Raw genomic sequence first — 25,824 nt, 5'->3', positions numbered from 1 at the left:
TATTAATTTATTGCATATTACATATTACATATTACATTATATATTTTTAATATATTATATGAGGGTGGTGAGAGAGAAGGTTTCCCAGAGAAGCTGTGGCTGGATCCCTGGAGTGCCCAAGGCCAGGCTGGACAGGGCTTGGGTCAACCTGGGATAGTGGGAGATGTCCCTGCCCATGGCAGGGAATTTGGAATGAGATGATCTTTAAGGTTCATTTCAACACAAATCATTCAGAGGTTCTGTAATTATTTGTTTTCAGTGGAAGGGGGATAAATCCTCATGTTCTCTCTGCTTTTGCTGCCCAGATCCGTGTGGATGGCACCAGCAAGAACACTCGGGAGTACGAGATCGTGCAGGTGGTGGACACTGGCCCCATCCTCAGGGACATGGCCTTCTCCATGGACCATGAGCACCTCTACATCATGTCTGAGAAGCAGGTAAGGAGCTCCAGCAGCCCCTGGTGCTTTCTAAACCTTTGATACAACCTTTGAGCTGCATCATGCTCTGGACATCAGGGCTGCTCATGAATTCTGGCAGTGACCACAGTTCCTACAAGGGTGTGCTCTGTTACCAACATCAGGGTTTTTATGTTCATAAACCCATGGCATTTATTATTATTCATTATTCTTTAATTAATAATTCATTATTATTATTACTTGTGCAATACTGAGGGGTCAGGGGCACAGAACTCAGGGGGCAGGACCCACCCCCAGAGTTGCTGGACAAGGAGTTGCTGCTGCATTTTTCTTCCACCCCCACCCACACTGTGGCTGCATCTGCCACAGGCACAGGAGGGTGCAGCACTGAATGATTTGGCTCTTTGGAGAGTTTTTTGGAGTTTTTGGAGAGGCTGGAGGCTCTTTGGGACACAGTGGGCAAGAGTGCAGGATGCTGCCTGCCAGGGTGCAGGCCAAGCTTGGTGTGGTGTTCCTGTTGTGTTATCAGCATTATGATTGAAAATAGTGCCAGGGAAGGACCAGCTTGGGTGTTCAGCATGGGATCCTGGCTGATTTCAGAGGAATTCTTGGCCTTGAGATGTTTGCTGCTTGGGGTGGGGGTAGGAGGAGGAACTACATTTACATGAAAAAGGCATTGTTTGTAATTAATCCTGTGGGTGTGCAGGATTACCTGAGCTGTCATACCTGCTTGATTCACAGATGAGGAGTTTTAGATCCACAAAAAGGATGGGAGCAATGAGGGATTGTGGCAGGGTGATGGCAATTATCCTCCAGTGCTCCTTCAGTGGAGGCCACCAGCCTGAGTGGGACATGCTCAGCCATATATGTTCAATGCTTTATTAAACAAGTATTGCTGGTTTTATTTTTTAATCTATGAGTGTCATTTCTTCTGCTTGCACCACTTAAAATAAAGTGGTTTGTGATGTCTCCAACCTTTCCCTCCACTGTGCGTATTTATACCTAAAATTTGGTGTGGGGAGGGGAGCAACTCTGTAAATTCCTCCTGATTTAAGAGGCTGAGAGGTACCATAACTCAGGGTAAAGGGCAGGATGGCAGAGCTGATTCCTTCTCATCTGCTCCTTGCTGGGCAGGGATGGGATTTCACTTCCAGCCCTGAAGTGAAAACAGTTCCAGTCACTTTTTGGGATGGGGTGAGAAGCTGGAGGCAGTTGATGCCTGAGCTCCTGCAAGACTTTGAGCATGACACCATTCCTTCTCCTCATCCTTTTACTGTCTGGGCCCTTTCTTTTTCCCTTCTGCAGAGAATGGGGCTCCTTGAGGGAGCCCTGGGGCAAACAATGAATGCACCAGAGTTTTCAGGTTTGCTCAGTGCCCTTTTTGTGCAGACCCATTTGAGGTCACCTCAGACACCACTGCTGCCTTTGCACAGCCCTTCAGATCTCCAGAGACTCCCAGGGACTGTACCAAACCCCTGGGGGAAAGGGTTTGTCCAGTGGGACAGCAACCTTCATTCCCTCACATCCTTAAAACATGAAATCTGGAACAAGAGGAACAATTTGTTTTTCCTCCAGAGAGTTCCAAAAACTTATTCTTGCTGGTCCATTGACTCCCTGCACCTCCCTGACCATTGCAGCATGAGCAGATTCATTCTGTTCTTGGCTGTTCCAAGCTGGTTTTTAGGACCCCAAGCCCTGGGGAGAGCTCAGGAGCTCTGAGCCCCCTGTGATTTATCAATCATCTCCTCCCACCCTTCTCTGACACCCAAGGGTGTCTCTGTGAGAGAGGCTGGTGAAAAAGGCAAGGACTGTTGTTATTTAAAATCTGATGTGAGCCTTGTGGAACACTCAGCACTTCCTCAGCCTTTGCCCAAATCTGATTTTATCTGAGGCAGGGGATGTGAGTGACAGCACTGCCACCTCAGCAGTGCAGTCACTACCTGTGTGCTCATGACAGAACACACTTTAATGCTTGAATAAATTAATATTTGCAGAGCCTCAGTGAGTGGGTGCAGGGGTTTGCCTTTGCTGGAGGCAGGATTATGAACAGGCTGCCCTTGGGGAGCAAATATCCCACCCACTCTACAAACCATGTACAGATCTTTTATAAAAGGGGGAAGATATGACTCAGCAGAGGCTTTCTCTGCCCACAGTGGGACTGGGAGGTGAAGGGCAAGGGGGTGATGACTTGACCTGACCTTTTTAAAGACAGACAGGCACCAGGGCTTGTGCCATCCCTGGGGAAGGAGGAGGTTTCTCCTTCCTCAGCCCTGTCTGTGCCCCAGAGATAAGAGTGCTTCTGTTATTACCTGTGTGCTTATTAAAAGCTGTTTCCATAGAATCATTAAGGCTGGAAAAGGCCTCTAAGATCATCAAGTCCAACCTTTGACCAAATACTCCTGTGCTCACTGAACCATATATGAAGTGTCACTTCTGTTTGTGTTTTGGACACCTCCAGGGATGGTGACCCCACCACTGCCTCTTCCAGTCCTTAACCATTCTTCCACTGATGAAATTTTTCCCAATATCCAGCCTGAGCCTCCCCTGGTGCAGTTTGAGGCCATTTCCCCTTGCTCTGTTGGTGTTTCCTGGCAGAAGACACAGACCCCTCACCTCACAACAATTTCTTTCCAGGGAGTTGTGGAGGGCAGTGAGGTCCCCACTGATCCTCCTTTCCCCAGGCTAAACAGCTCCAGCTCTCTCAGCCACTCCTCACAGGACTTGTCTCCAAACCTTATGGTTTTGCCAGACTTGGCTCCACCACTCAGCAGCCCCCCACAGGAATGGAAGCCCCAGTGATAAAGCCAATTTCTCCAGCTTGTGCCAGTCTTGCCACAGCCCTGGACATCCCAGCAAGGCACCCTTTAACTGGAACACCTAGAAAGAGCTGTCACTGTAAATCTGGGTACAAGGAACATCTTAGGCTGCTAAAATAACCCCCTGGCCTTTTAAAGTTCAATTTCTGCATGGGAACATTGTCCCCAGTGAACTTGGGGGTCCTTGGTTTGCACATGGGGTTTTCCTCTGGAGCTGAGCTCCCTGGGCTCCAAGGGAGGTGGAACCCAGCTCAGCCTTGTGGTCTGTGGCTGAAACAAGTCCTGCCTTGCAGCTCCTCTGGACACTGGGAGGTGACAAGCTGCACTTGCCCACTCACCCAGATGTGCAATGCTCTGAGGAGCAGCATGCAACAGCTTTTCACCATTATCTAGAAATACATATTTTATATGGGCAGTGATTGAGAGGGGGAGAGGGGATGTGTCACTGAAAGCCAAGACAGAGCACACAAAGGTCCCATCATCTCCCAGAGGTGTGGACATCTCTGTTTTAGGTGTGAATGTGTTTCAGGTCCCTGCTGACAGTGCAGGGCAGGGTTGGTGCACACATGGGATTTGTCAGGATCCATCAGGAGATCATCCCTTTAACTCCAGCCTTCAAATCCCTCTGAGGCAGCTACAGCCACTATCCCAGCTTGCTCCAAGCCCCATCCAGCCTGACCTTGGACCTTGCAGGGATGGGGCAGCCACAGCTTCTCTGGGCAGCCTGTGCCAGTGCTCATCACCCTCTCAGCCCAGAATTCCTCCCAGCATCCCATTTAAACCTACTCACTGTGTCTGAAGCCATTCTCCCCCTGTCCTGTCCCTCCATTCCCTGTGAACAGCTCCTCTGCACATTTCTTACATTGCAGGCTGGGACTGTTTCTTTCTCTTTTCCTGTTTCTGGTGTGCAGAGGAGCCCTGTGCCTCACATGCTGCTCTCAGGGGATGAGGAGCAGATGGGAAATGCTGGAGGAACAGGAGGGTCTCTGCTGCAGCTTCTCTGCATCTTCCCTGCTCCTCATCACACATGCCATGTGCTTCCTTGGGTCCCCTCCCTCACCTAATCATCTCTGAATTTCTCCCTGGAACTCTTTGCAGGGATGGAGATAGTCATTCCACCCCTTTCTCATTCTCCCTGCCTCTCTCTCTGATCCTTTGCAGCCCTTTCCTCTCATTTCCAGGCTTGCACTTGCTTTTCCACCACTCCTGCACTCCTGGCATCCCTGTTTCTTTGCTCTTTGCTGTCCCATCTGTCCCCACACTGCTGCCTGACCACTCTCCTCGTTTCCTTGAGACACACCAGGAGGTTCAGGATGCTCATTCCCCTGTCCCACCTTGGGACTAACATTTGGAAAGTCACCTCCATCACCCCCTAAATAACTCTGGACTCCTGGGTCTCTCCCAGCATTTTGCAAAGCTGATGCAACACATGGAAGCAACTCCAGCACAGGAATCTCAGCCCTTCCTTTTGATACAGAGGGATCAAAGGGAAGAGCTGGAGGAAATAACCTTAAAGGCTCAAAATCCAGAAGATAAAGGGCAAGAGGTGTCAACTTCATATTATTTAAATATGAAGGTTCTGAGCTTCCTCTTAGTTTTGGTTTACTGAAGGTTAGGGAAGACTGTTCTGCAGCCAGGTTTTGAGCAACCTTTTGTTGCTTCTGAGCAATTTACCCATCCCTGGAAGTGTCCAAGGCCAGGCTGGATGGGGCTTGGAGCAAGCTGGGATAGTGGAAGGTGTCCCTGCCCTTGGCAGGGGTGAAATGGGATGATTTTTATTGTCCCTTATAAAACCATCCTGTGATTCTGTGTTTGCCTCAAGGAGATTTGCTGTCCCTCTCTGTGCAGGCAGGTTTGTTCTGTGGGTCAGCTTCACGCTCCGGTGGGAAGTTGTGCTTTCCCCCTGTAAATTAGCAGAAAGTCACCCACAATCTGTGAATAAATCACATCTGTGCAGTGCTATCATTCCCTAAAACCATTACAGTGTGTCGGAGGTGAGGCTGGCAGGGTCATGCGTAGCAGAAGCAGATGGGTATTTTGGAGGCTCTTTTAAACTTTGCCAGCGAAATATCAAATAAATATGTACTTCAACTAAAGCGTGGCAGAAAGCACATTTGGTAAAAATTAAGTAACTGTACTGCAAATCATGTTGACAGGGTCTTCTTGGCCTTTTTGTGTCTGTTTCTCATTAAAATGGGGAAGGCTTATACCTATTTGTCTCCTGAGATTTATTCTTCTCCCCTCTGCCTCTGAGTCACTATCAGCAGCAGAATTATTGTTTGCAAATTAGCTGCCAAGGAGGAGGGGGTGTCTGGCCAGTTTACTTCTGGTTTCATGACCACTGATTAAAATCTTGTCTGCTGCTTATGTTATTGTATCAATTAGTTAAAGCAATCATTAATAAGTTTGCTTAATTATGGCTTAATTTCTTCAAATGTGGTCTTTACACAAGATATCAAGCAGCATTAACTCCTGGCTTTGGAGTAGCTGTTTCCAGGAGATTGTCAGTTTGAGGTTGTCCCCAGAAACACTGGCTCAAGATCACAAGTTTTAAAAATAACTCAAGAGTTTTTTTGGTTGTTGTTTTGTTTTTTTTTTTTTTCCTTTTAATTTGCATTTGTTTGTTTGTGAGCCATCAGGTTGTGTGCAGACCACGTTTTTCATCATTGGGCCAGAACCAGCAAATGCAGAAAGGTCTTGTTTGAAAACAGAAAGCTGAGATTATCTTATAGGTATGACATTTTGACCTGGGGACTTAAAAGCAGCAGAGACACCCAGAAACTGTAAATTTTGGTGCTGTTGTTGCAGATTTCTGTTATTCTGCTCTCTTGGAGTATTGATTTAGAAGGGGCTGTGAAAGATGACCACTGTGGACATCCACTCTTGGGAGGTGGTCAGATCTGCAGGACTCCACTACTCAACTTCTGGAAGGGTATTGGCAGCATCATCTCTTCCTTGGATTAATTATCAGGCAGTTAGGAAGAAATGTTTGGCTGTGAGGGTGGGGAGGCCCTGGCACAGGGTGCACAGAGAAGCTGTGGCTGGATCCCTGGAAGTCTCCAAGGCCAGGCTGGATGGAACTTGGAGTAACCTGGGACAGTGGAAGGTGTCCCTGCCATGGCAGAGGGTTGAAATCAGATGATCTTTAAGGTCCCTTCCAGCCAATTCCATGATTTTGTCACACTTCTCAGGACAGGACCCATTGCAAGCTGTCAAGCATTTAGTGGTTTTTTTTTTTGCTTTTGTTGCTAATTAAACATTTAAAATCTTGATGAAGAACTTCTTATAAACAGGAGTAGAAGAGAAGAGTGGGTACATGTTTGGGGAAAGCTGAAGCAGCTGACTGGGGGAGCTGGCAGCAGCCTCTGGAGGGATGTCCTGGGTTACAATGTAAAGATGTGCCAAAGTCTGTATTCTGTCACCATCTGCTGAGACCAGGTGGGGCAGTGATCCTGATCTCTGTGGGAGATATCTCCTGTTAATGGGCCATGGCAGAGGTGGCACTGGGTGATCTTTCATGTCCCTTCCAACCCAAACCACTCCATGATTCCATAACTGGCTATTCCTAAACCAGACTGACATCCTACATAAAATCAGGACCATCAGAGCTTCTAGAACACCCAAAACATGGTTGAATTCACTGTCTTTGCAAAAATGTGTCACATTCCTCTCCCAACAGAACTCCAAACCACCCATTTCCTTGCCAGCTGCCCTGCTCTTGGGCAGTCCTGCACAAAATTGATAGGGAAGAGCAGTTCCTGGAGTTCACTCCAACCCTATCAAGCAATGAGTGTAATCCCAGCTGGCAGCAAAGGCAACTTTTGTCCTCTTTGATTGTTCTTTGCTGCCCCTGCAATACTCCTCATTACCCTCAGCAACATCAGAGGCTGAACTCCGCTCTCCCTCGCATTTGCTTTCACCTAATTAAGGGCCTGTTAAATAAGGTCAGATGCCCTGTGAGAAATGTCTGAATGGATGGAAAATCCCACATGGATGCTCAGCTAAGGATGGAAAAGACACTGTGAGTGCCTGTGTTTCTCGGCCATGAGTTATAAAAGTGATTTGGCCCACTGGCAAAACTGCAGAGCATTGTGCTGCTGAGTCTTTTGAAATAATTCTTTATCAGCAAAAGGTAAATTATTGCAAGAAAAGGTCATAATTTAGCTTGATTTTAACTCATTTGCTGCTTTCACGTGGGTGTTTTGGAGTAAACTGGGATAATTCAGTGAGTAGGGAGTCCCTTAACCTCCTGCTGGGTTGGTTGTGTGATCCAGAAAGGATGTGAATAACTGGGAAAGCTGAGCTGAGCAGGACAGGAACAGATTCAAGGGCTTGGGGGTGTCCCAAATGTTCATGGCAAGGGAAGAAATTCCACTTGGGGCTGTCTGCATCCCGCGAGACACACGGGCAGCTGGAATTCCAGCTCTCACTGTCCCCCAGCCTTGGGCTTTTCACACTTGAATTAAGCTCTTTTTATGCTTTGGAAAGGCTTTCATGAGCCAGTTGATGCTGTTTTGAATTGCCTCACTTTGCTTTAAAACCAGGACTATGCAAAATGCACTGGGAAGGAGGAAAGGCTGGGACGCAGTTCAGGATTTGGGAGACCTTGAATAATTCCCTGCCTCATTCATAGACTCCTGTCACTCTCAGACACACAGTGGGGTTTTTTGGGGTGGTCCTATGCATGCCAGGAGTTGTACTTGATGATCCTTCCATCCCAGGATCCAGGATATTCTAGGAATATTCTAGTTGATTCAATGACATCATCTGTAGTTCCATGTGCCCTGAAAGTACAGAAAACATTTCCAAGATCAGGACCTCTCTTAGAACTCCCTGTAGCACTTGCCACTGAACTATTGAAAACTCAGCTGTCCTCCTGACCTGTGTACATGCCCTGATGAGAGCTGGAAAGTTCTGCTGGCTCCCAAAGTTCAGAGGGAGTTTTGCTTTGTCACCATCACGTGTCCAATCAGAGCTTTGCTGTGTATCAGAGAGGGGAATGCTCCTTATAATAATTTGTAGAACAACTTGAGAATAATTTGTAGCCACCCTGTCCTCTAAGTGACATGAGTTAAATCTTCCTTGACCCCATCTAGAGGAACCTTGACAAGCCCAAGTTGTGTGGAGAGGACCAGCAGGGAGCAGTTTGATGGCTGTTGACTGGAGGGAAGGATTTCACACAAAATGCAGGTTGGGATCCCTTTGCTTTGTGCTTGACCTTGCTGCTCCATGCCAGAACCATCCCTTCCAGGCCTGCCCCATCCCAGAGAAATTACTTCTCTGCATTAATCACTGGGTGCAGCTGTGGGGGAGGATCTGCAGCTGCTGCAGTATTTGAGTTCATGGATCTTAGTTGTGGACAATAAACTCTGCCTGCTGGCAGGACAGGAATTCCTGTAACTCAGGGGCAGAGCACTGCTGGTGAATTTTGCAGCTGATGAGCAGAGGGGCAGAGTGACACATCCTGTGACAGAGCAGAGCATCAGGGCTGAGTTTCTGGATCACCCCCAGGAGGATTTTAGTCCACATTAACACAGTTTATTTCCTGTCACACTAAAAGACCTGTGTTCAGACACAGTGGTGGCATATTTGTGCCTGAACTCTCCAGTTGTAGCCTGTTCTATGTGTTCAATATTTGAGGGTAGAACCACAGCTTTCCCAGTGCCATCTGTGGATCTGCATTTGGCTTGAGCTGCAGCCTGAACTAATGTCAGCATCCATCTCTCAGCCTGCCAAAAAAGCCATGTCCCCATGCCAGGATACTTCACAGCCTGCTCAAAGCAGCAGCACAGGAGCTGGAGGATTCTCAGAGGGTTCTGGGGGTGCTGTGTTCTCTAGAGGATGCTTTAATCCATCTTTGGGATTCCTTGCCTTATGTTATTCATGTGGGGGACACACCTGAAGGGCTTTGCCTGCTGTCAGGACATGAGGAATGGGATGGTAATTCAGTCTAACCAGGTCTCCTTCCTTCTGCACCATGTTTTTAAGTTTTAATTGCTCCCTCCAGCTCATGCTGGCAGCTCCCTCCTGCCTTGCACAGGAGACAGAAAATAAGAAGGGGTGGAGGAAGGAGTGAGCAATGCCCAGAAATGCACAAAGCACTTGCAGAGTCATTCCCTGGGTGAGGAGAGGCAGGGATTATTGATCCAGGGAAGCCATGGAGACGTGTCCCTGGGGCACAGTGCTGCCCAGCACACGGCCTGGGGGTCACCTGGCACTATTGATCGTGCTGCTGTTCCTCTGTGGAGTCAAACACAGGCTGCTCAGTACAGCTGCTGTGCTGCTCTGGCAGAAAGAAGGTGGATATGTGGAGTTTAATGCATCCCTCTCATGTTTTAAACAAAAAAAAAAACCAACCCCACTCCTGTCCCCCTGAGTCCTGTCAGACTGGTAGGTTGTGTTTTCAGCTAGGAATAGGTCAGAGTATTAAGGGCAGCTCAAGGAATTTAGCTGGAAATCTGAAAATCTCCCTCCTCCCTTCCCCCAGTCCCTGATCCTGTAACAGACCCACAAGAAGGGGAGAAGAAAGAGGAAACCTAAGAAGTTGGTGATTACATGTGAAGCCTGGCAGATGTGTAATCCTGGACTCCATTAAACATCTGTCTGCTCCAATCTCCCTGACAGCCAGGTCTCCTCTCTCTGCCTCGCTCAGATCCTGCATTTCAGGTCACTCAGGGGTTGTTAATCACCATCCTCTGCTTTGGTGTTCCACAGCCCAGCCTGGGAGGGGGATTTGGGCAGGACAATACCCACAGCACACCCACACTTCTTGGGTTGGGGCTTTTCCACCCCACACACCCTTGAGTGCTTTCCTAGTGCCTGTCGGGGACTATTCTCTTAATTATTGCATTTTAAGAGAACATTATTGCATTCTTCCAAAGTTATTTTCATTACATGTGTCTTATTACTTTCTTTGAGGCAAGTATTTGCTCTCTTGGGGCATTTCCTTGCACCATAAGAGAGCAGAGTTATCATTTTCTATTTTTCATGTGATATCCCTGAACTCCTAAGCACACTCCATGTTAGTGGATTAATAGGAATTTCATTGTTAGGCTCAGGGAGAATTTTTTTTCAATGCTCCAGAGTTTGCTGTGTCTTCTGCACTCATGGCTTTGAGTCTTGATGTAAGGTCCCTGCTAAATATCTTTCATCACTTTATATTACTTGATACAGTCATTATCATCATATATAGTAGGAACTGGAAAATGAAATCCATTCCAGAATCTACCCTTGAAAGGCAAACTGGCTTTTATGTTCTTTTCTATTAAAAAAAAACCCTTTAAAGTCATGCTGTAATGTTATTTTTTTCCCCATTTTTTTTCAGGGTTTGGGTTTTCTTTCCAGTTCTTGTGATTTTCCAGTTTGTGATTAGAGACAAGAGTACTCAGCTACCCTGAAAATTATTTTCTTGTTTTATTTCCTAACTGGATGAAGAAGTAATGGGAATCCTTGAGACTTAAATTAGTCTGTCTTGCTTTGTTGTTTTTTTTTGGTTTTTTTTTGTTTTTTTTTTTTTTGTTTTTGTTTTGTTTTGTTTTGTTTTGTTTTGTTTTGTTTTGTTTTGTTTTGATTTGCTTTGTTTTTCCTTTAGAAAGATATTCTGAACCAGCAATCTGAGCACTTGGTCAATAGTCTGCTGCATTTTAGTTTGTAGTGTAAACTTGGCTTTCACTTGTGTTTGGGTTGTTGGGAGTATTTGAGGGACAGAAAAATCCATTAAAAAAGTTGTGTGGATAAATCAGCAGTTTTTTGCCTGCCCCTTCTGTGGATGTTGCAGATAGAAAAGAGAATTCCTCTGCCAAATGTCCCATGGGTCAATGCCTGGATAAAAGCTGTGTTGAGACTTTTTTAAATAATGGGATTTTTTGACATAATGGTCCAGATTTTTTGACATAATGGTCGTTAAACTTTTAGTTTTACAGTCCCATCCCAACTGCAGCATTTCTCACATCATTCCTAGGAATCCTTTCCTTTAATTCACCTCCTGCATTCACTTCTTTTCCCCTAGTCCTGAGCTCCTACATAAATTCCTGCTCTTGTGTCCCTCCTCTGAGAGTCTGGATCTGTGATGGATTTACAACTTGCAAAGCCCTTTGGATTTCTCAGGATGAAAGACAGTGTTTGCACAAGACCCCTGCCCTCATGACATAATTTGGGAAGCTTTCTCTGGAAGGAACCTTCCAAGCACTCGTCAGTTCACGTGTCAGTAGTTTCTGCCCTAAGAGTGAAGGTAACCCATGTGTTCCCCCCAAGCACCACACCAGGAATGTTTTGGTGGGATATAGACTCCAGAGTGATTCACATAATTAATGCTGGAGCACTGGAAAGAAGGAGATGTTTGCACTGACCTGGGCTCCAACAGGACAAAGCTCCCTTTATTCCCACAAGTTATATCCCTGCTTTATTCCATTTTTTTGGGTTAAATGCAATAAAACAGTGAACAGTTTCTGGCAGTGAAGCCAAGTGCTGCCTTGTGCCTGTAGATCTGTCTTCCTTCCTCAAAAAAAAAAAAAAAAAAAAAAGGATAGCTCCATTCAAATTGGTAGGGAATAAACCCAAGCCATTCCTGGACACTGGGAGGTTTCCTCCTCCTCCTCTCCAAGAGCATTTTCTCCCCACAAAGTTCCACCTCAGGCCATGAACTGGCAGCCTGGCCATTAGGACCCACTTGGCAGTGACTGATTGTGGGGATCTCTTTTGCTGTGGAAAATGTGGAACTGATTGTCTGGGCGACCCCGCTTGACCTGGGGAATTCTGCATTTGACCTGGCTTTAGACATAATAAACTGGAGTAATTAGCAGAGAAATTCAGTGGTGACACGTCTAATTGATTGGAAATGCCAGTGCCCGATGAGAGGGAGCTGTGGTGAGGGCTGTGCTGTGAAGGGGTGGTCAGGATGCTGTCAGGAGGCAGGAAAATGCAGGGAAGGAATGTGGAGCCTGCTGGAGGTTTGCTTTTCTTTGCAGCTGAGAATGCTGCAGGTTTGCTTTTCTTTCCAGCTAATGGCCTTGGCTATCCATCACTAATTACTGATCCCTCCACTCAGCACTTTCCCAAGGTTGAGCTCACACCTCTGGGAAAATCCACCTCAATCTCTGCACAGTCCATCTCCAGTGTGCAAAGAGAAAAACACCTTTTGTGCTGCTCATCTGAAAATCCACCAGTTTGTGCCTCACCAAGTAGGAAGATTTATTTCAGATCATGGATTGATGATATCTCCCGTGTCAATGTGGATCTATGATTTCCCTTCCCAAGCTTTGCATTTCTGCTTCTAGATTGATGACAGTTGAAAAAATAAAATATATTAAAATTAATTTATCTTTAAGATTAGTGCTCAGAAGTGGGCATTTTGCTTTCCTGGGCCTCAGGACTATGTGTGTGCACACCTTGGAGCAAGGTACCCTGTGACATGGGACCAGGAATGACCTGGGAGTGTCTCCCAGACAAGTCTGGTACGTGGTTCAGGGATGACCACGACCAGTGACAGCTTCTGAGAGGCAGTTTCAGGCTAAGGGAGCCAAATAAGGTGTAATTCTGATGTTCTGTACTCAGGACCAGAGTGTGAGGCAGGCACATGAAACTTCTCAGTGCAGGCACAGCTGTCCAGACTGGTACAGGGCTGTGTGATTTGTGTAGGAGGGTTCAGAGCCTCTGCTACTCATTGTGGCCTTCCAGTGCTTGAAGGGAGCTTATAAAAAAGAGGAAGAATTATTATTGACATGGACAGGCAGGGATAGGAAAAGGGGAGGATGGTTTTATACTAAAAGATGAGAGATTTTGATTAGATATTAGGAAGAAATTCTTCCCTGTGAGGGTGGAGAGGCCCTGGCACAGGGTGCACAGAGAAGCTGTGGCTGCCCCTGGATACCTGGAAATGTCCCAGGCCAGGTTGGACAGGGCTGGGAGCAGCCTGAGATAGTGGAAGGTGTCCCTGCCATGGCAGGGGGTTGAAATCAGATGATCTTTAAGGTCCTTTTCAACCCATTCCATGATTCTGTGGTGCTTCTCAGGACAGGAGCCATTGCAAGCTGTCAAGCATTTAGTGGTTTTTTGCTTTTGTTGCTAATTAAACATTTAAAATCTTGATGAAGAGCTTCTTATAGACAGGAGTAGAAGAGAAGAGTGGGTACATGTTTGGGGGAAGCTGAAGCAGCTCACTGGGGGAGCTGGCAGCAGCCTCTGGAGGGATGTCCTGGGTTACAATGTAAAGATGGGCCCAAAGTCTGTATTCTGTCACCATCTGCTGAGACCAGGTGGGGCAGTGATCCTTTTGTCTGTGGGAGATATCTCCTGTTAATGGGCAGCTGTTAAAAACCAGCTGGGCAATCATCTTTATCTTTCCCACAGCCCATCCTCCCTCCAGGAGATATCTCCTGTTCATGGCCATTGAGTCCCAGGCCATGACTGATAAAATTCCATCATCCCACTGGGAGATGCTCCAGCCAGGGGAGGAGCCAAGCCTTTCCTACCTAGATAAAAACTGACATTTGGAACACCAGAGCAGCCTTTACTTACTGGTTTCTAGAGTGCAAGAGCTACCAGACCTTTCTACAGGATCACTGCTTCAACTGAACCACTTCATCTGGACTGCTACCACCACCCCAACTAGCAGGGTGTCAGGTTGTATTCTGACTCTGTCAGTGATTTTTCTTTTCTACTATTGCCTGTATTTTATTTTTCTCTTTTTTTCCTATTAAATTGTATTTCTGACTTGGAGTTTCTCACTGGTTTTGCTTTCAAAACCATTCCAAGGGGATATATCAACCATATCTCATGGAAAAAGGTGAGAAAATAAGATGAGGGGATCACTGATCTCTTTTATCCCATAATATGGACACAACCTCAGAGGTTTCAACCTGTTACACCATGAGAACTCTCCATTTGCTTAGGATTTTTTCTTCAAGAACTGATTTTCTTGAGGTGCACCCTCCTCCCATCAACAGGAGCCTCTGGAAACCAGTTCTGGGCTTTGGGAACACTTTCATATCCTCAATCAATAAATAAAAAGGGAAAAGGCAGTACAGTGACACCACCATATGCACTGAAGCATCCTGTGGAGATTGTGGAGTCTCCAAACACACATTAGATGTGTAAACAGTGGATCAGCATTCCTTCACTGCAGACCCACTTATTGCCTTCCTGATGATTTATTTTCATTAATTTTCATAGCTAAACAGACAAAAGTGCTTGTGGCAAACATTGTAGGCTCTCCCTGCTCCCACACAACTCAACATTCCCCCTTCCTCTTTTCCAGATTTTCTTTTTCAGCTGACAACCAATCCATGCATTACTTTGTGGCACAAAGTTTCCACAGCCCAAAATTTTCAGGGACTCCTTTCCCCAGTCTTCAGTGCTCTGACCCTTTTGGGATTTATTCTTCTACTTAGATGAGCAGTGGTAATGGTGGAGATGCAAAAAGATTTTTTTAAGTACTGAAGTATTTGTGTTTGATGGGTGTTTTTGACTTTTGTTTGCTTCCTTGTGTGCTGTTTGGAAGAAAGGAGGATTCAAAATTTATTCCTAACTGTATTTAGGATTTTTTTTTTTTCCTAAAGCAGAGGGACTATTTGTAGGTTTAAGCATTGACAGTTTTACCTCAGGATCCTGGAAAAAGCGAAAAAGCAATTTTATTGGGCAGGTGATTTTTTTTTTCCTCAGCTGGGTCAGGTCCTTGGAAATACCCCATGAATTTCAATGGGACAATTCTGTTTTTCTTCTGCTTGCATTTTTTATTTATTTTCTGCCATCCTGCCTCTCCAAAATATTAACCTTGGAGTTGTTTTTCTTCAAATTTTGCCAAAAGTCATTCTGAATTTTGTGGTTCATTTGTGGGGGGAAGTAAAATGGGTTTTTTTGGCTCTGTGATTTGCTCTTAGCCTGGGATGGTGCTTTTCCCCCTGTCGACCATGAAGATAGTAATGTGGAACAGAGAAGTGATGAAATTATTTATTTATTATTAAATATACATATAATATATATATTTACAAGAGTTGTGGTGGCAGGACAAGGGGGAATGGCTTCAAATTGACAGAGGGCAGGATTAGATTGGATGTTAATGGGAAATTCTTGGCTGGGAGGGTGGGGAGGCCCTGGCACAGGGTGCCCAGAGAAGCTGTGGCTGCCCCTGGATCCCTGGAACTGTCCCAGCCCAGGTGGGACAGGGCTTGGAAAACCCTGGGATAGTGGAAGGTGTCCCTGCCCATGGCATATAAACATTTATAAATATTATCTGTTTACATATCATAGAATGGTTTGGGTTGGAATGAGATGATCTTTCAGGTTCCTTCCAACCCAAACCATTCCTATGAGATGTAAAGAGATAATATTTATATATTATTAGTGATTTCTTCAAAGATATAATGAAAAGCTCTAGCATGTTCCCAACACCTTTGTGTGGGATTTGGAGCAGGCTGGGGGTGAAAAAGGTTCTTTCCCCCACCACACAATAGGTTTGTGGTGAGATGATGAGGAAGATGATGAATGAGCTCACCAAAACCAGAACAGAGTCCCTGAGCCTACTGCATATGTGGAGATCTGCTCTGATGCTCATGCCAGGCCAGAGGGCAAGAGGAAAGTGCATTACCTTGCACTTGGACACATTTCTGTATCCAAACCCAGCGGGATCACCTTATCTGCCAGGGAAGCATGGCTGGGCTGGAAGGCAGCCTGTGCCTGGCAGGGCACAGCACCATTCCAGTAATGCATCTGCAAATGGGCTCTGGGGATAATGGAGTGGCTGGGCTAATAAAATTAGCCTGGCATTCACAGCCTGAGTGGGGAGGAGGGGAGAACTGTCCCTTTCAGTCTTCCCAATCATCCCCTGACATCTCATTCCAGCCCAGGAAGGGAAGCAGGCGAGGAGGGGTTTTCCAGCAGAGTGAACATGTGCTGCTGCACTGCTGCAGTACTGGGGCTTTCTGGAAAACCCAAGGGCTGGGCTGTGGTGGCTCCACCTGGGTGACAATGTGAGCACAGAGCCCTGAGCCACCCTTCCCTCTGCCAGGGCAAGGCTGGGAGCACATTTGTCACTCGAGCTCCAGACAGCAAACGAGGATGATTTAATTAACCCAGGGAGCCCTGCTGGCCTTGTCTGCCAGAGCTCAGGACAGCAGGATGTGGATGAGGGGAGGGAGAGGGCAGAGACACAGGCTGGTCCATCTCAAAGCACTTTGCCTCTCACCGCCGAAAGCCCTTCACAATTTGTCTTGATGTGATTTACATGTACTTTAAGGCATCTGCATAATGGGATATAATGCACAGGAAATGCAGTCATGAGCTTCTGAAAGCTTTTGGGGGCTGACAATTCCTGCAGAGCATGAAATCTCCCCTTTCCCTGCAGCTGGAAGCAAGTCTGGCCTTTACAGAGCGTGTGCTCTTGGGCTAAAATGCCAAAAATTTCAGTGTGTCTGAACTATCAGTTCTATTCATCAAGTGTCCAGACTTGCCCTTCCTTTTCCACCTTTCTGATGGATTTATTGGGACTTCTTACTCCAGGAGGATTTTCATCCCTAGCAGAGCCAAAACCAGGTGAATGTGGCTTTGCTGCCAGTCAGGGGTTGGAGGAAGCTGGACCACCTCTGCCCACACCTGGCAGGCTTTGGTGGGTAGCTTTGCTGTGAGAGACATCTCTCCTGCTTGTAGAATGTCACCTTGGCCAAGGAGCTCTGAAATTTTAATGCTCCCCACCAAATATTGACTCTCTGAGGGCGTCTGAGTAAGCCTTTAGTGGAGAAGTCGATATTTGTCTGATGTTTCAATGGATAATGTTGCTTTTTCTCTGAATTTCCTTCTGGCCTCTCCCAAACTCGCTGCACAGTGGCAGAAGCAAGATAAAAACATGGGAGGAGAAGGAGTGCTCCTTTTGGAGGGTGGTTTTGTGCTGTCCACTTCTCCCTGCCTTAATGAGACACTTTGCTGGGTGCCTCTCTCTAAACTCAGCATCTGAGCCTGCTGTAATCACTCCCAGCACACAGCAGTCCTTCCCCATTTGGCTCTCCCTCGCTCTCCAAGGGATTTGGGCAGCCCAAATTTACCATGGGTGCAGCAGAAACGCTGCAATAAATGCAAACACATCAGCAGTTTTCCATGACAAACATTCCTCTCCCCACTGGAGATCAGTGCAGGATAACCTTGCCACTCCATCCTGAGTGGGTCTCGTCTGTCCTGCTGGGAAAAGAAGCTCCAGGTGAGATTTTTAGGCAGGGTTGTAGGCAGATATTGGTAATAGAAGACAAATGTGTGTTATCCTGCTTTAGTGCAGCTCCTCAGTTGAATTCTGCAGCAAAGGCTCCACTCTGCCCTTGGACATGGTCATCCTGCCTCCTTGGGCAATTTAACATCCATCCCCTGCAAGTCTGAGCTGCAGAAGGATCCCAGTGGGGTAGAAGTAAATATATTGCCTTGCAGGTAGGAAAATCACTGCTGCAGGTTAGATTTCTGCCAATTTACCATCCATTAGGGACTCAGTCTAAGCTGGCTGTGCCTCCTAAGAAACAATAATCCTGTAAACAGTGTAGCTCTAATATACTGAACAATTAAAGAACTTGTTTCTGACTGAAGTTGGAATTCATTACACTTCCATTTGCAAGGCGAGCTGGGTAGATTTCAGAATAAGTGAGAAAAAGGAGCTAATTTATATTTCTGTTTGTTCTTGTAGCAGCTAGTAAATAAATCCAGGTGCACATGGGGAGTTGGGAGACTTTAATTTCAATGGCAGCTTGGGTGTCTGCTAACTGTGGGAGTCTGGAGCTAAAATAAATGCAGAGGAACAGTTTTCAGGAGCAAAGGGCACAGGATTTGTGGGTGCATATTCTTTGACGTTTTAAATCTAGTCACAGAATCCCAGAATGTTTTCTGTTGGAGGGGACTTAGAAATCCTTGTTCCACCTTCCACTATCCCAGGGTGCTCCAAGCTCTGTCCAACCTGGCCTTGGACACTTCCAGGGATGGGACAGCCCCAGTTTGACTCTCCAATGCAGATTTTATCCCACCCAAGTGCTGGTTGATGCCATCACAGATGTGTGGCATGTCTGAAAAACATCCCAATTGGGGATTGACATTTTTGTGGTGGTCACCTCAGCAGGGCAGCCTGGGCTGGCAGGAGGTCTGATCAATATTTGTCTGGCCAAGAAAGGGAGTGAGTGATGCTCGTATGAGCAGTGTCATAATCAAAAAGTGTCCCCACTTAACTGGAGGTCACAGTGTACACTCTCCCTGAGTGGTGGCATCATTTCATAAAAAAGCTTTTTCATTAATTAAAGTCCCTTAACCTTGCATCGTGCTCAGGGTTTGGTATAGAAGCTTATTTTTTTCTGATCAATATATATTACCATATTTCCTAGAAAGAAGCTTTCACCCCCTCAATTAGCTGAGGAAAAAATAATTGTGTGCTTTTGAAAGCATTTTGTGCCTCTAGGATCCATTAAGTAGATCAGAGCTGCAGTTTTCTTGTTCTCATGGACTTTTGTCCATATCAGTTACTCAAAGGAGCAGAAAGCATTGTTTGCTCTCATTCAAATGACATTTCAATAAATGCCAGGGGGAAATTATGATAAATTTTTATTTTTTTATTTATTTTATTTAATTTAAGAGAGAAGGGATGAACTCATGAAAATAGCCCAGCCTACAAATCAGGAGTTTTGGGGTTGTGATTTCCATGTGGTCTCTGTGATCCCCTAGAAGTCAGTAAAGGCCACAAACAGCTCCTTGCAGCAGAATCTGGCATTTATTTTTATGTAACACCCAGGGCCATGATTCTGATGAGGTTTCCAGGCAGGAACATGCTTATTAATTTATCCTCAGAATTAATGGAATTGGGCAGGAGAGGGGAACTGTTTCATCTCCCAAACCTTCCTTCACTTCCAACTTCCAGCACTCTGAGAAGCCTTTGGGCAACTCTGCACTCCCAATCCAGGGGCAGAGCCCTGCAGGTGGACTCACCCCCCAGCTAAATGTCCTCCTTCCCTCCTGCTGGGCTGGAATTAATGTTCTTATTTCAGTCTCTTTGTATGGGAAAAGCTAAAAATTAATTGCCTGTGCACAGGAGAGGTGAACAAGCAGATGCCCAGGAAAGCACAACAGAATTATTGAGTGATTCTGCTTTAATTAAGTGCATCAGAGAGCTGGGAATGGTGGGGCCTCGTGCTTGGTGCCAGTAACATCATTGAGAGGAGGATGTGAAGGGATGGCTGCTGCCAAGGGATGATGGAAGGTGCTCAAGGAATATAGAAAGCTATTTTAATTCTGGCTTCCTTTGAGAAAGCTGGAGCTACAGCCAATAACCATAAAACTACTGGGGCAGAGCTGCAAATGCACCAAGGGCATCCCTCAAGCACTTATCTCTGTGAGAAGGGACACCTTTTATCAATGAGAGGGGAGCACAGCAGAGCTGCAGCTGTGGATTCCCTGCCAGAAAGGGGAATTTTCAACCTCTGCCTGAAGCTGGCACCATCCAAACCACCCAGGAGGGAGGAATCTGGGGGCATCCTCCCTTCTGAGCAGGTGAAACAGGTAAAGCATCCAGAGAAAGCATCCAGACACCTACTGGCTGTGGGAGAGGGAAATTGGCCCTTTCAGAGTGAAATACACTTGGTTTCCTGCAGGATCAACTTTAGGATAACATGAGGTACCCTCAGCAGTAGCTGCTTCACAGCAGTGCTTGCAAAGAGAGCCAAAGCAGCTCATTTTAGGGAGTTATTTGCAATGTCTGTCAAAAATTATTTTTACTTCAAGTCTCCTCTACACCACAGCTAAGGGGTCTTGGCTTGTCTCCAGTGTCCATATTTTTCCCTTCAGGATTCCCTGTGATCCTTACAGAGATGTTGAAGCATCTGCCTCTGCCACCAAGGAGCAGCTCAGATTTTTGTCCAAGGCTCACACCCAAAGCAGAGACCAGGTTGTTGACAATTATTCCAATTATTCTGCCACACTGTCAGCACATGGCTTGGTCTCTGCTGGGCAATAAATTATTTTTTCCCCTTAGGGAATTAATTCTCATCCCTTTGGGAGGGTGCAGCATTTCCTCTTTCATTTCTCTGGATGCTCAGGTCATTGCTCTGAGCATCTGAGTGATGATTTTGGGATCTGCTACCCAAAGAATGGCCAGAAATGGATTCTGAGAAGTCACATTATTATGTCACTTCTTCAGCTTTAAGTCTTGAATGCTTGGATTGAACATTCTGGCAAACTCAAGCTGTGCTTTACTTTACAACCATTGAGATTTTTTTGTCACCTCCTCCTATTGTGGCTCCTGTAAAGAAGAGATCCCACACTAGGAATGACCCACCTGGAATCAGCAGCATGGCTCAGACATCAGGAGGTGTCAGGATGACTGCTAATCCTCCAGGAATTAGATATTTTAGCCCTCACTTCCAAGCCTTTAAAGATCCAAAGCCACATCACTGCTGTAGGGAATGTGTCTGGGGATCCCAGAAAGTGCTGACAAAGAACTCCAGAGAAATTAGGAAAACCAGTGATCCATGGCAAAGCCCTTCAAGGACATTTGTGGGGTTGTTTCTCAGAGTGCATCAAGGACAGAGGGAAACAGGGAATTTGTGGGGGAGCTCCTTGTCTTGGTTCCTCTGGACAAATTGCAGTAGGGATCAGGACATTCCTCCTGAAGTTTTGTTCATCTCCTGGGTTATTTCCCTTCTCCTCTAACCTTCTGGGCACTGCTCTGATCCAGCTGCTGATCCTTAGATGTTGGAGGATATTAAACATTGTGGCTGTGCTTCAGTGCATGAAGTTGTTCTTCAAATCACAGAATTATTCATGTTGGAAAAGCCCTCTAAGATCAAGTCCAAGCATTAACCCAGCACCAAACCATGTCCTTAAAAACCACATCCATGCATTCTTTGCATACTTTCTATGTAACAGGAAGACAAATTTAACAAAAAGCCCAGATCAAGTGCTAAGGGTCTAGAAACAGCTAAAGATGGACTTAAAGTTTGAACCACACTGAAGGAAATGTGAATTATCTCCATTTATCATCATAACTGGAACCTCCAAGGTGCCATCAAGTTTTGGTAGAGGTGCAGTGGGAAAGCTGGGATGGAACAACAGAGCTGCAGGAGAGCAGCAAAACTGAAAAATAACTTTGAAACTGTGGAGATTTTGGCACATCCAGGGTGATGTTGCTACCAACCAGCCTGGGACCATGAGGAGCCTCTGGGCAGGGTCAGGACTGTGACCAGAGAGGAAACAGCAGTGAAAAATCAGGAGGTTATTGGGTCTTCACTGGAGTTTTGTGCACAGGGACCTTTTAGGGCAGCCCTAATCACAACAAATCTGCATTTTGTCACACTCTGGGTCCCAGGTCTAGCACAGCACCTCAGTGCCTCAAGGTAGAGAGGAAATAATCTGGTAAAGATCAGCTCCAGCCTAGATAAGCTGAAAGTGTCAGCCATTTCCAGTATAAAGCAACTGGAGCTCTTCCTTTTTATGTGCCCACAAAGATACTGCAGTCCTGCACTGCTCCTTTAATTTTTATGGCATTTTGCTTCTTTCTGTGGTGTGCAGGAACTTGCAGTCTGCTCATAACAACACAAGATCACAGCGTGGTCTGCTTTATATCTGCATATGCACAGAGACACACAGTGTTTCTCCCAGCATGCAGAATGAATAAACTCTGGAGTAATTTTTCATTGTTGCCTTTATGAGCTTCAAGAAAAAAAATAAAACCTCCAAGAAACTAAAAAAACTAATAAATAATTTATTCTGATGAAATTGCAATTTATTTTGCTAGACTTTAGATAGCCCAGAGTGCACATGGGATCCAGGATATCTTATCTATATTGTCATTATATCAATTTTATTTTTTTTTTTTCCCAGGGAGGCCATGAAGTTTGTGTGTGCATGTGCATGTGAAGGCAAGAAATAGGAACAAAGAGATGGAGTTTGTTTCTATCTGTACATGAATCATAGAATGGTTTGGCTAAAAGGGACCTTAAAGGTCAACCAGTTGAATATTTGTAAAAATACTTACAAATATTTGTTAAAAAAAAAAAAGAGATCCAACCCTCTATTTTGAATGTGCAGGTTCCCTTCATAATCCAACACAAATGATGATTCTTGACACCTCTCTCCAGAGCAGGACTGGTGGTCATTTGGGCTCCTGGTGAGCTTTTTTTTAATTCTAAGCATCCATTTAAAATACACCAGAAGAACTGTGTCCTCTTTGTGTGTGTATATATGGGTCAATATGTGTGGGGTTTGTGCAGTGGACCATAATAATATGATTTTATGTGTCTGTATAATTAGCAGATTGCAGTTTTCTTATCAGGTGAGTACCTGGGGTGGGGGTGCAGCATGTACAGAAGTGTCTGACCATAAGGCACTTAACTTTATAAAATTACCCAGTGTAATGAGACACTAGGGGAAATAAACCTAGAAAGAAAGGGACAAAAAAAGGACAAAAAACCCTAATCTGTGTGGGCTTTTGGAGGGTCTGCCTTAGAAACACCAAAAAAGTGACACTCAGGGTTATCTTGTTGTAGCTGAGGGGCTACAGAGTCACAGGATGGTTTGGGCTGGAAGGACTTTAAAGCTCATCCAAAAAGCTCCATGGGCAGGGACACCTCCCAGCACAGCAGGTGCTCAGGGTCTCATCCAACCTGCATTAGCAACCAGGGTGCTGGGCTTGGCCCTCCAGAAACAGGGCTTAGGTAAATCATTTCTGTTTTCTCTCTTGGTTATTCTGATCTGTAGGAGATCAATTCAATTCCCAGTGCCTTGGAACTCCTTTCTCCCTGGATTTTTTGCCCCTCTTGTCCATCTAGATGTGGATCAGAATGTCTTTTGTTCCATGTCTGCAGCACCAGGTGCCCACCACCCAACCAGTCCATCACTTCCCTCCTCAGCAGGACAGAAAATCAGATGTAAAAAAACTTGTGAGTAAATAAAGCAGAAATGAGAATTGTGCACAGAAGCAAAAGGAAGCAAAAGATTAAAGATTTACTCTCTGCTTTCCATCAGCAGATGAAGTCCAGACACTTCCCAGGAAGGAGGACTTCAGTTTGTAAGACAAATATTTTACTAACAAATCCAACTCCTCTTCCTCCTTTTTCTTAGCTCTTGTTGCTGAGCAGACACCATATGGTCTGGAACATCCCTCTGGTCAGTTTGGGACAGCTGTCCTGGCTGTGTCCCCTCCCAGGATCTTGCCCACCCCCAGCCTGCTGGTGAGGGGGAAATGTTGGAGAGACAGCCTTGATATTGTGGCCAAAACACTGGAGTGTTACCAACACCTTCCCATCTGCCAGTCCCCAGCACTGTGAGGGATCTGAGAAAATTAACTCTATCCCAGCCAGGCCAAATTCCAAGGAAAAACACCGTGGGATTCCCCTCTCAGCAGGGAAACCTTGCCACATAAATAAAATAAGAGAGATAAACGCCTGCTTTGCCACTGGGCTCGTTTGATGGCTGATGCTGAAAATGAAACAACCCACAAATTCACAGAGAGGCACGTGGAAAACAGAGAGCTGGGAAAAGCAGCCCCTGAGCTCCTTTCTTGTTGATTCCAGGGGTTGGTTTGCTTTGGTAAAGCCAGGCTAAAGCCTGGGATGTGACATCCCTGCAGGATGAGGTCTTAGGGAGATGAGGCAGAGGGGCACAGGGTCGCTGCTGCTCCCAATTGCTGCTGCCCAGTGCTCAGGCACGCTCCAGGATCAGCATTTCCAAGCAAGCCCAGCTCTGTGTTTCCCTCCATGTGCCACTGGCTGCTTCTCCTGACCTCTCCCATGCTGCCCATTACCTCAGCTCTGCTTCCCCTCCCTCCTGATCGAATTACTAAAGCACACAGCGGAGTCTCTTGGCTCAACAAAATTTAATGACAGTGACAACAGAGGAGGATAATAAAGATAAATCAGCTGCTCCCAGGAAGGAAAGATGAAGTAAGAGCAGAGTGAGTTAGAAGGATGCACCATGTGGTGACCCTGGCGTGTGCACATCCCTCAGCATCCCTTTTCTCTCAACAGCAACAAAAGCAGGTTCTCCTGCTTTTTGGGGGATTTGACAGGGAAAGAAGGGAGCAGAGGGGACCAAGGCACTGGAGATTTCTGCCTTAGGCTTATACTTGCCATGGAATTTGGGGCACATTACCACCTCTTCTCCATCTCCTCCCCAGGCTGGAGGCTGAGAAGAGACCAGGAGAAGTTCTTCATTATGGAAAGTTGTAATGAAGATCAGATCTGGGGTATCCCTGTGTATTCATGTGATCCACACAGTTAGTAAAGGGAAATGGAGTTTGCAAAGGAGCTCTTTCATCCTCAATGCCTATAAATCCCAAATCTTATTAACCCAGCCTTTTCTGACAAGATTTCTCATGGAAGCCAAGGGAAGCAGAGCCTGCAGTGACTGTGACTACTGAAATCTCTGACATCCACCATGTTTCCAGTTGCAGAGCATTTCCTTTTTTAATGATAATTCTGGGAAAAACAACCCTCACCCTTCAACTGCAGTCGAGTTCCTCTCCCCCCTCCATCCCATCAGGTTATTAAATGTTGGCAGCATTGCTCTAAACAGCCAGCACAAAACAGTGAGCTGTAGCTGAGACCTCCTGCAAGCTCCATAAACTTAATGGACATCCTCAGGAACTTTAACTGGGAGGATTTAGTTCCTGAAGAAGAAGGAGACAAACAGCCAGAGCAGCTTTGTCCGCCTGTTGTCCCTCATTTTGCCAGAAACAGCTGTTCACGCTGGGATTAGCTCAGAGGTTTGTACTGAGCAGAGTCTGACTCACAAGAACAAAAACAGGAGATCATTACATCTCAGTGCAGGCTCCAACTGCTGCAGGCTGCACAGGGAGAGAGAAAATTAACTGGAGTGGGAGCTGGATCTGCAGAGATGCTGCACAACTTGGTGTGACAGAGGAGAGGGAGGAGGGAGCACATCCAGCCCTGCAGGGCTGGGATGGAGCTCCAGCCAGGGGGATGCAGGAGATGACTGCCAGACTTCCCTTAATGCAGCCCCTTTGCTGTGAAGCAAATGCTGAGAAGAGGAGGAACAAAATTAATCGTTTTTTTTTTCACAAAGATGCTACTTATGCAGAAATTCCACTTCCCTCCAGACAGTGAGTGATGGGAACAATTTTCCCCATCTTTTTGAGGCAGGTGGCAGAGGGTTCACCCTCACATGAATTTCTCTGTGAAGGATAGTCTCTGAGTTAGATGAGAGGCATTATTTCCACACTTTAGTGGAAGGTGTCCCTGTCCATGGGGCTGGAAAGAGATGATCTTGAAGGTCCCTTCCAACCCAAACCATTCCACAGTTCCATGGAAATGGGTGGTCTGGTTTAGGAAGTCATGTTGGACAAATCATAAGGGTTGCAAAAAATGGGCAGAAACACAAGACAGAATCAAGTGAGAGCTCTCCACCCTCACCCTACTATTGTTATAAACAAGGAGCCAGCATCCCTCTACCCAGGATGACAATTTAACAGCACATGGAATACCAGAGAGCAGCCACTGATTTAACAACTTCCTTTCCTCTAATAACTTATTTTCTATCAGTAATGAAAGCTCTGGAGTGGGGGAGAGGAAAGCAGGAGGTTAAAAGGTTGCTTGGACAGTCTTTCACATTAAATCTGTGCTTGCAGC

At 46.0% G+C, this 25,824-nt stretch overlaps 1 protein-coding gene across 4 annotated transcripts in view; it reads left to right on the top strand.

Moving 5' to 3' along the window:
* Window positions 1–25,824, top strand: part of PLXNA4 (plexin A4) — a 435,362-nt gene that overhangs the window by 209,499 nt on the left and 200,039 nt on the right. For 3 of the 4 annotated variants that reach the window (XM_056482450.1, XM_056482451.1, XM_056482452.1), the window contains exon 4: window positions 306–437. In XM_056482450.1, coding sequence (XP_056338425.1) covers window positions 306–437 — 132 coding nt within the window. Of the gene's footprint in view, window positions 1–305; window positions 438–22,060; window positions 22,370–25,824 lie in introns of those variants that run through there. The other variant, XM_056482453.1, reaches the window with a different exon arrangement.

This window comes from Oenanthe melanoleuca, chromosome 1A (genome assembly GCF_029582105.1).
Source record: "Oenanthe melanoleuca isolate GR-GAL-2019-014 chromosome 1A, OMel1.0, whole genome shotgun sequence".
Taxonomy (NCBI): Eukaryota; Metazoa; Chordata; class Aves; order Passeriformes; family Muscicapidae; genus Oenanthe; species Oenanthe melanoleuca.
Note: the sequence above shows the minus strand (reverse complement) of the source record. Positions and strands in the feature narration are given on the sequence as shown.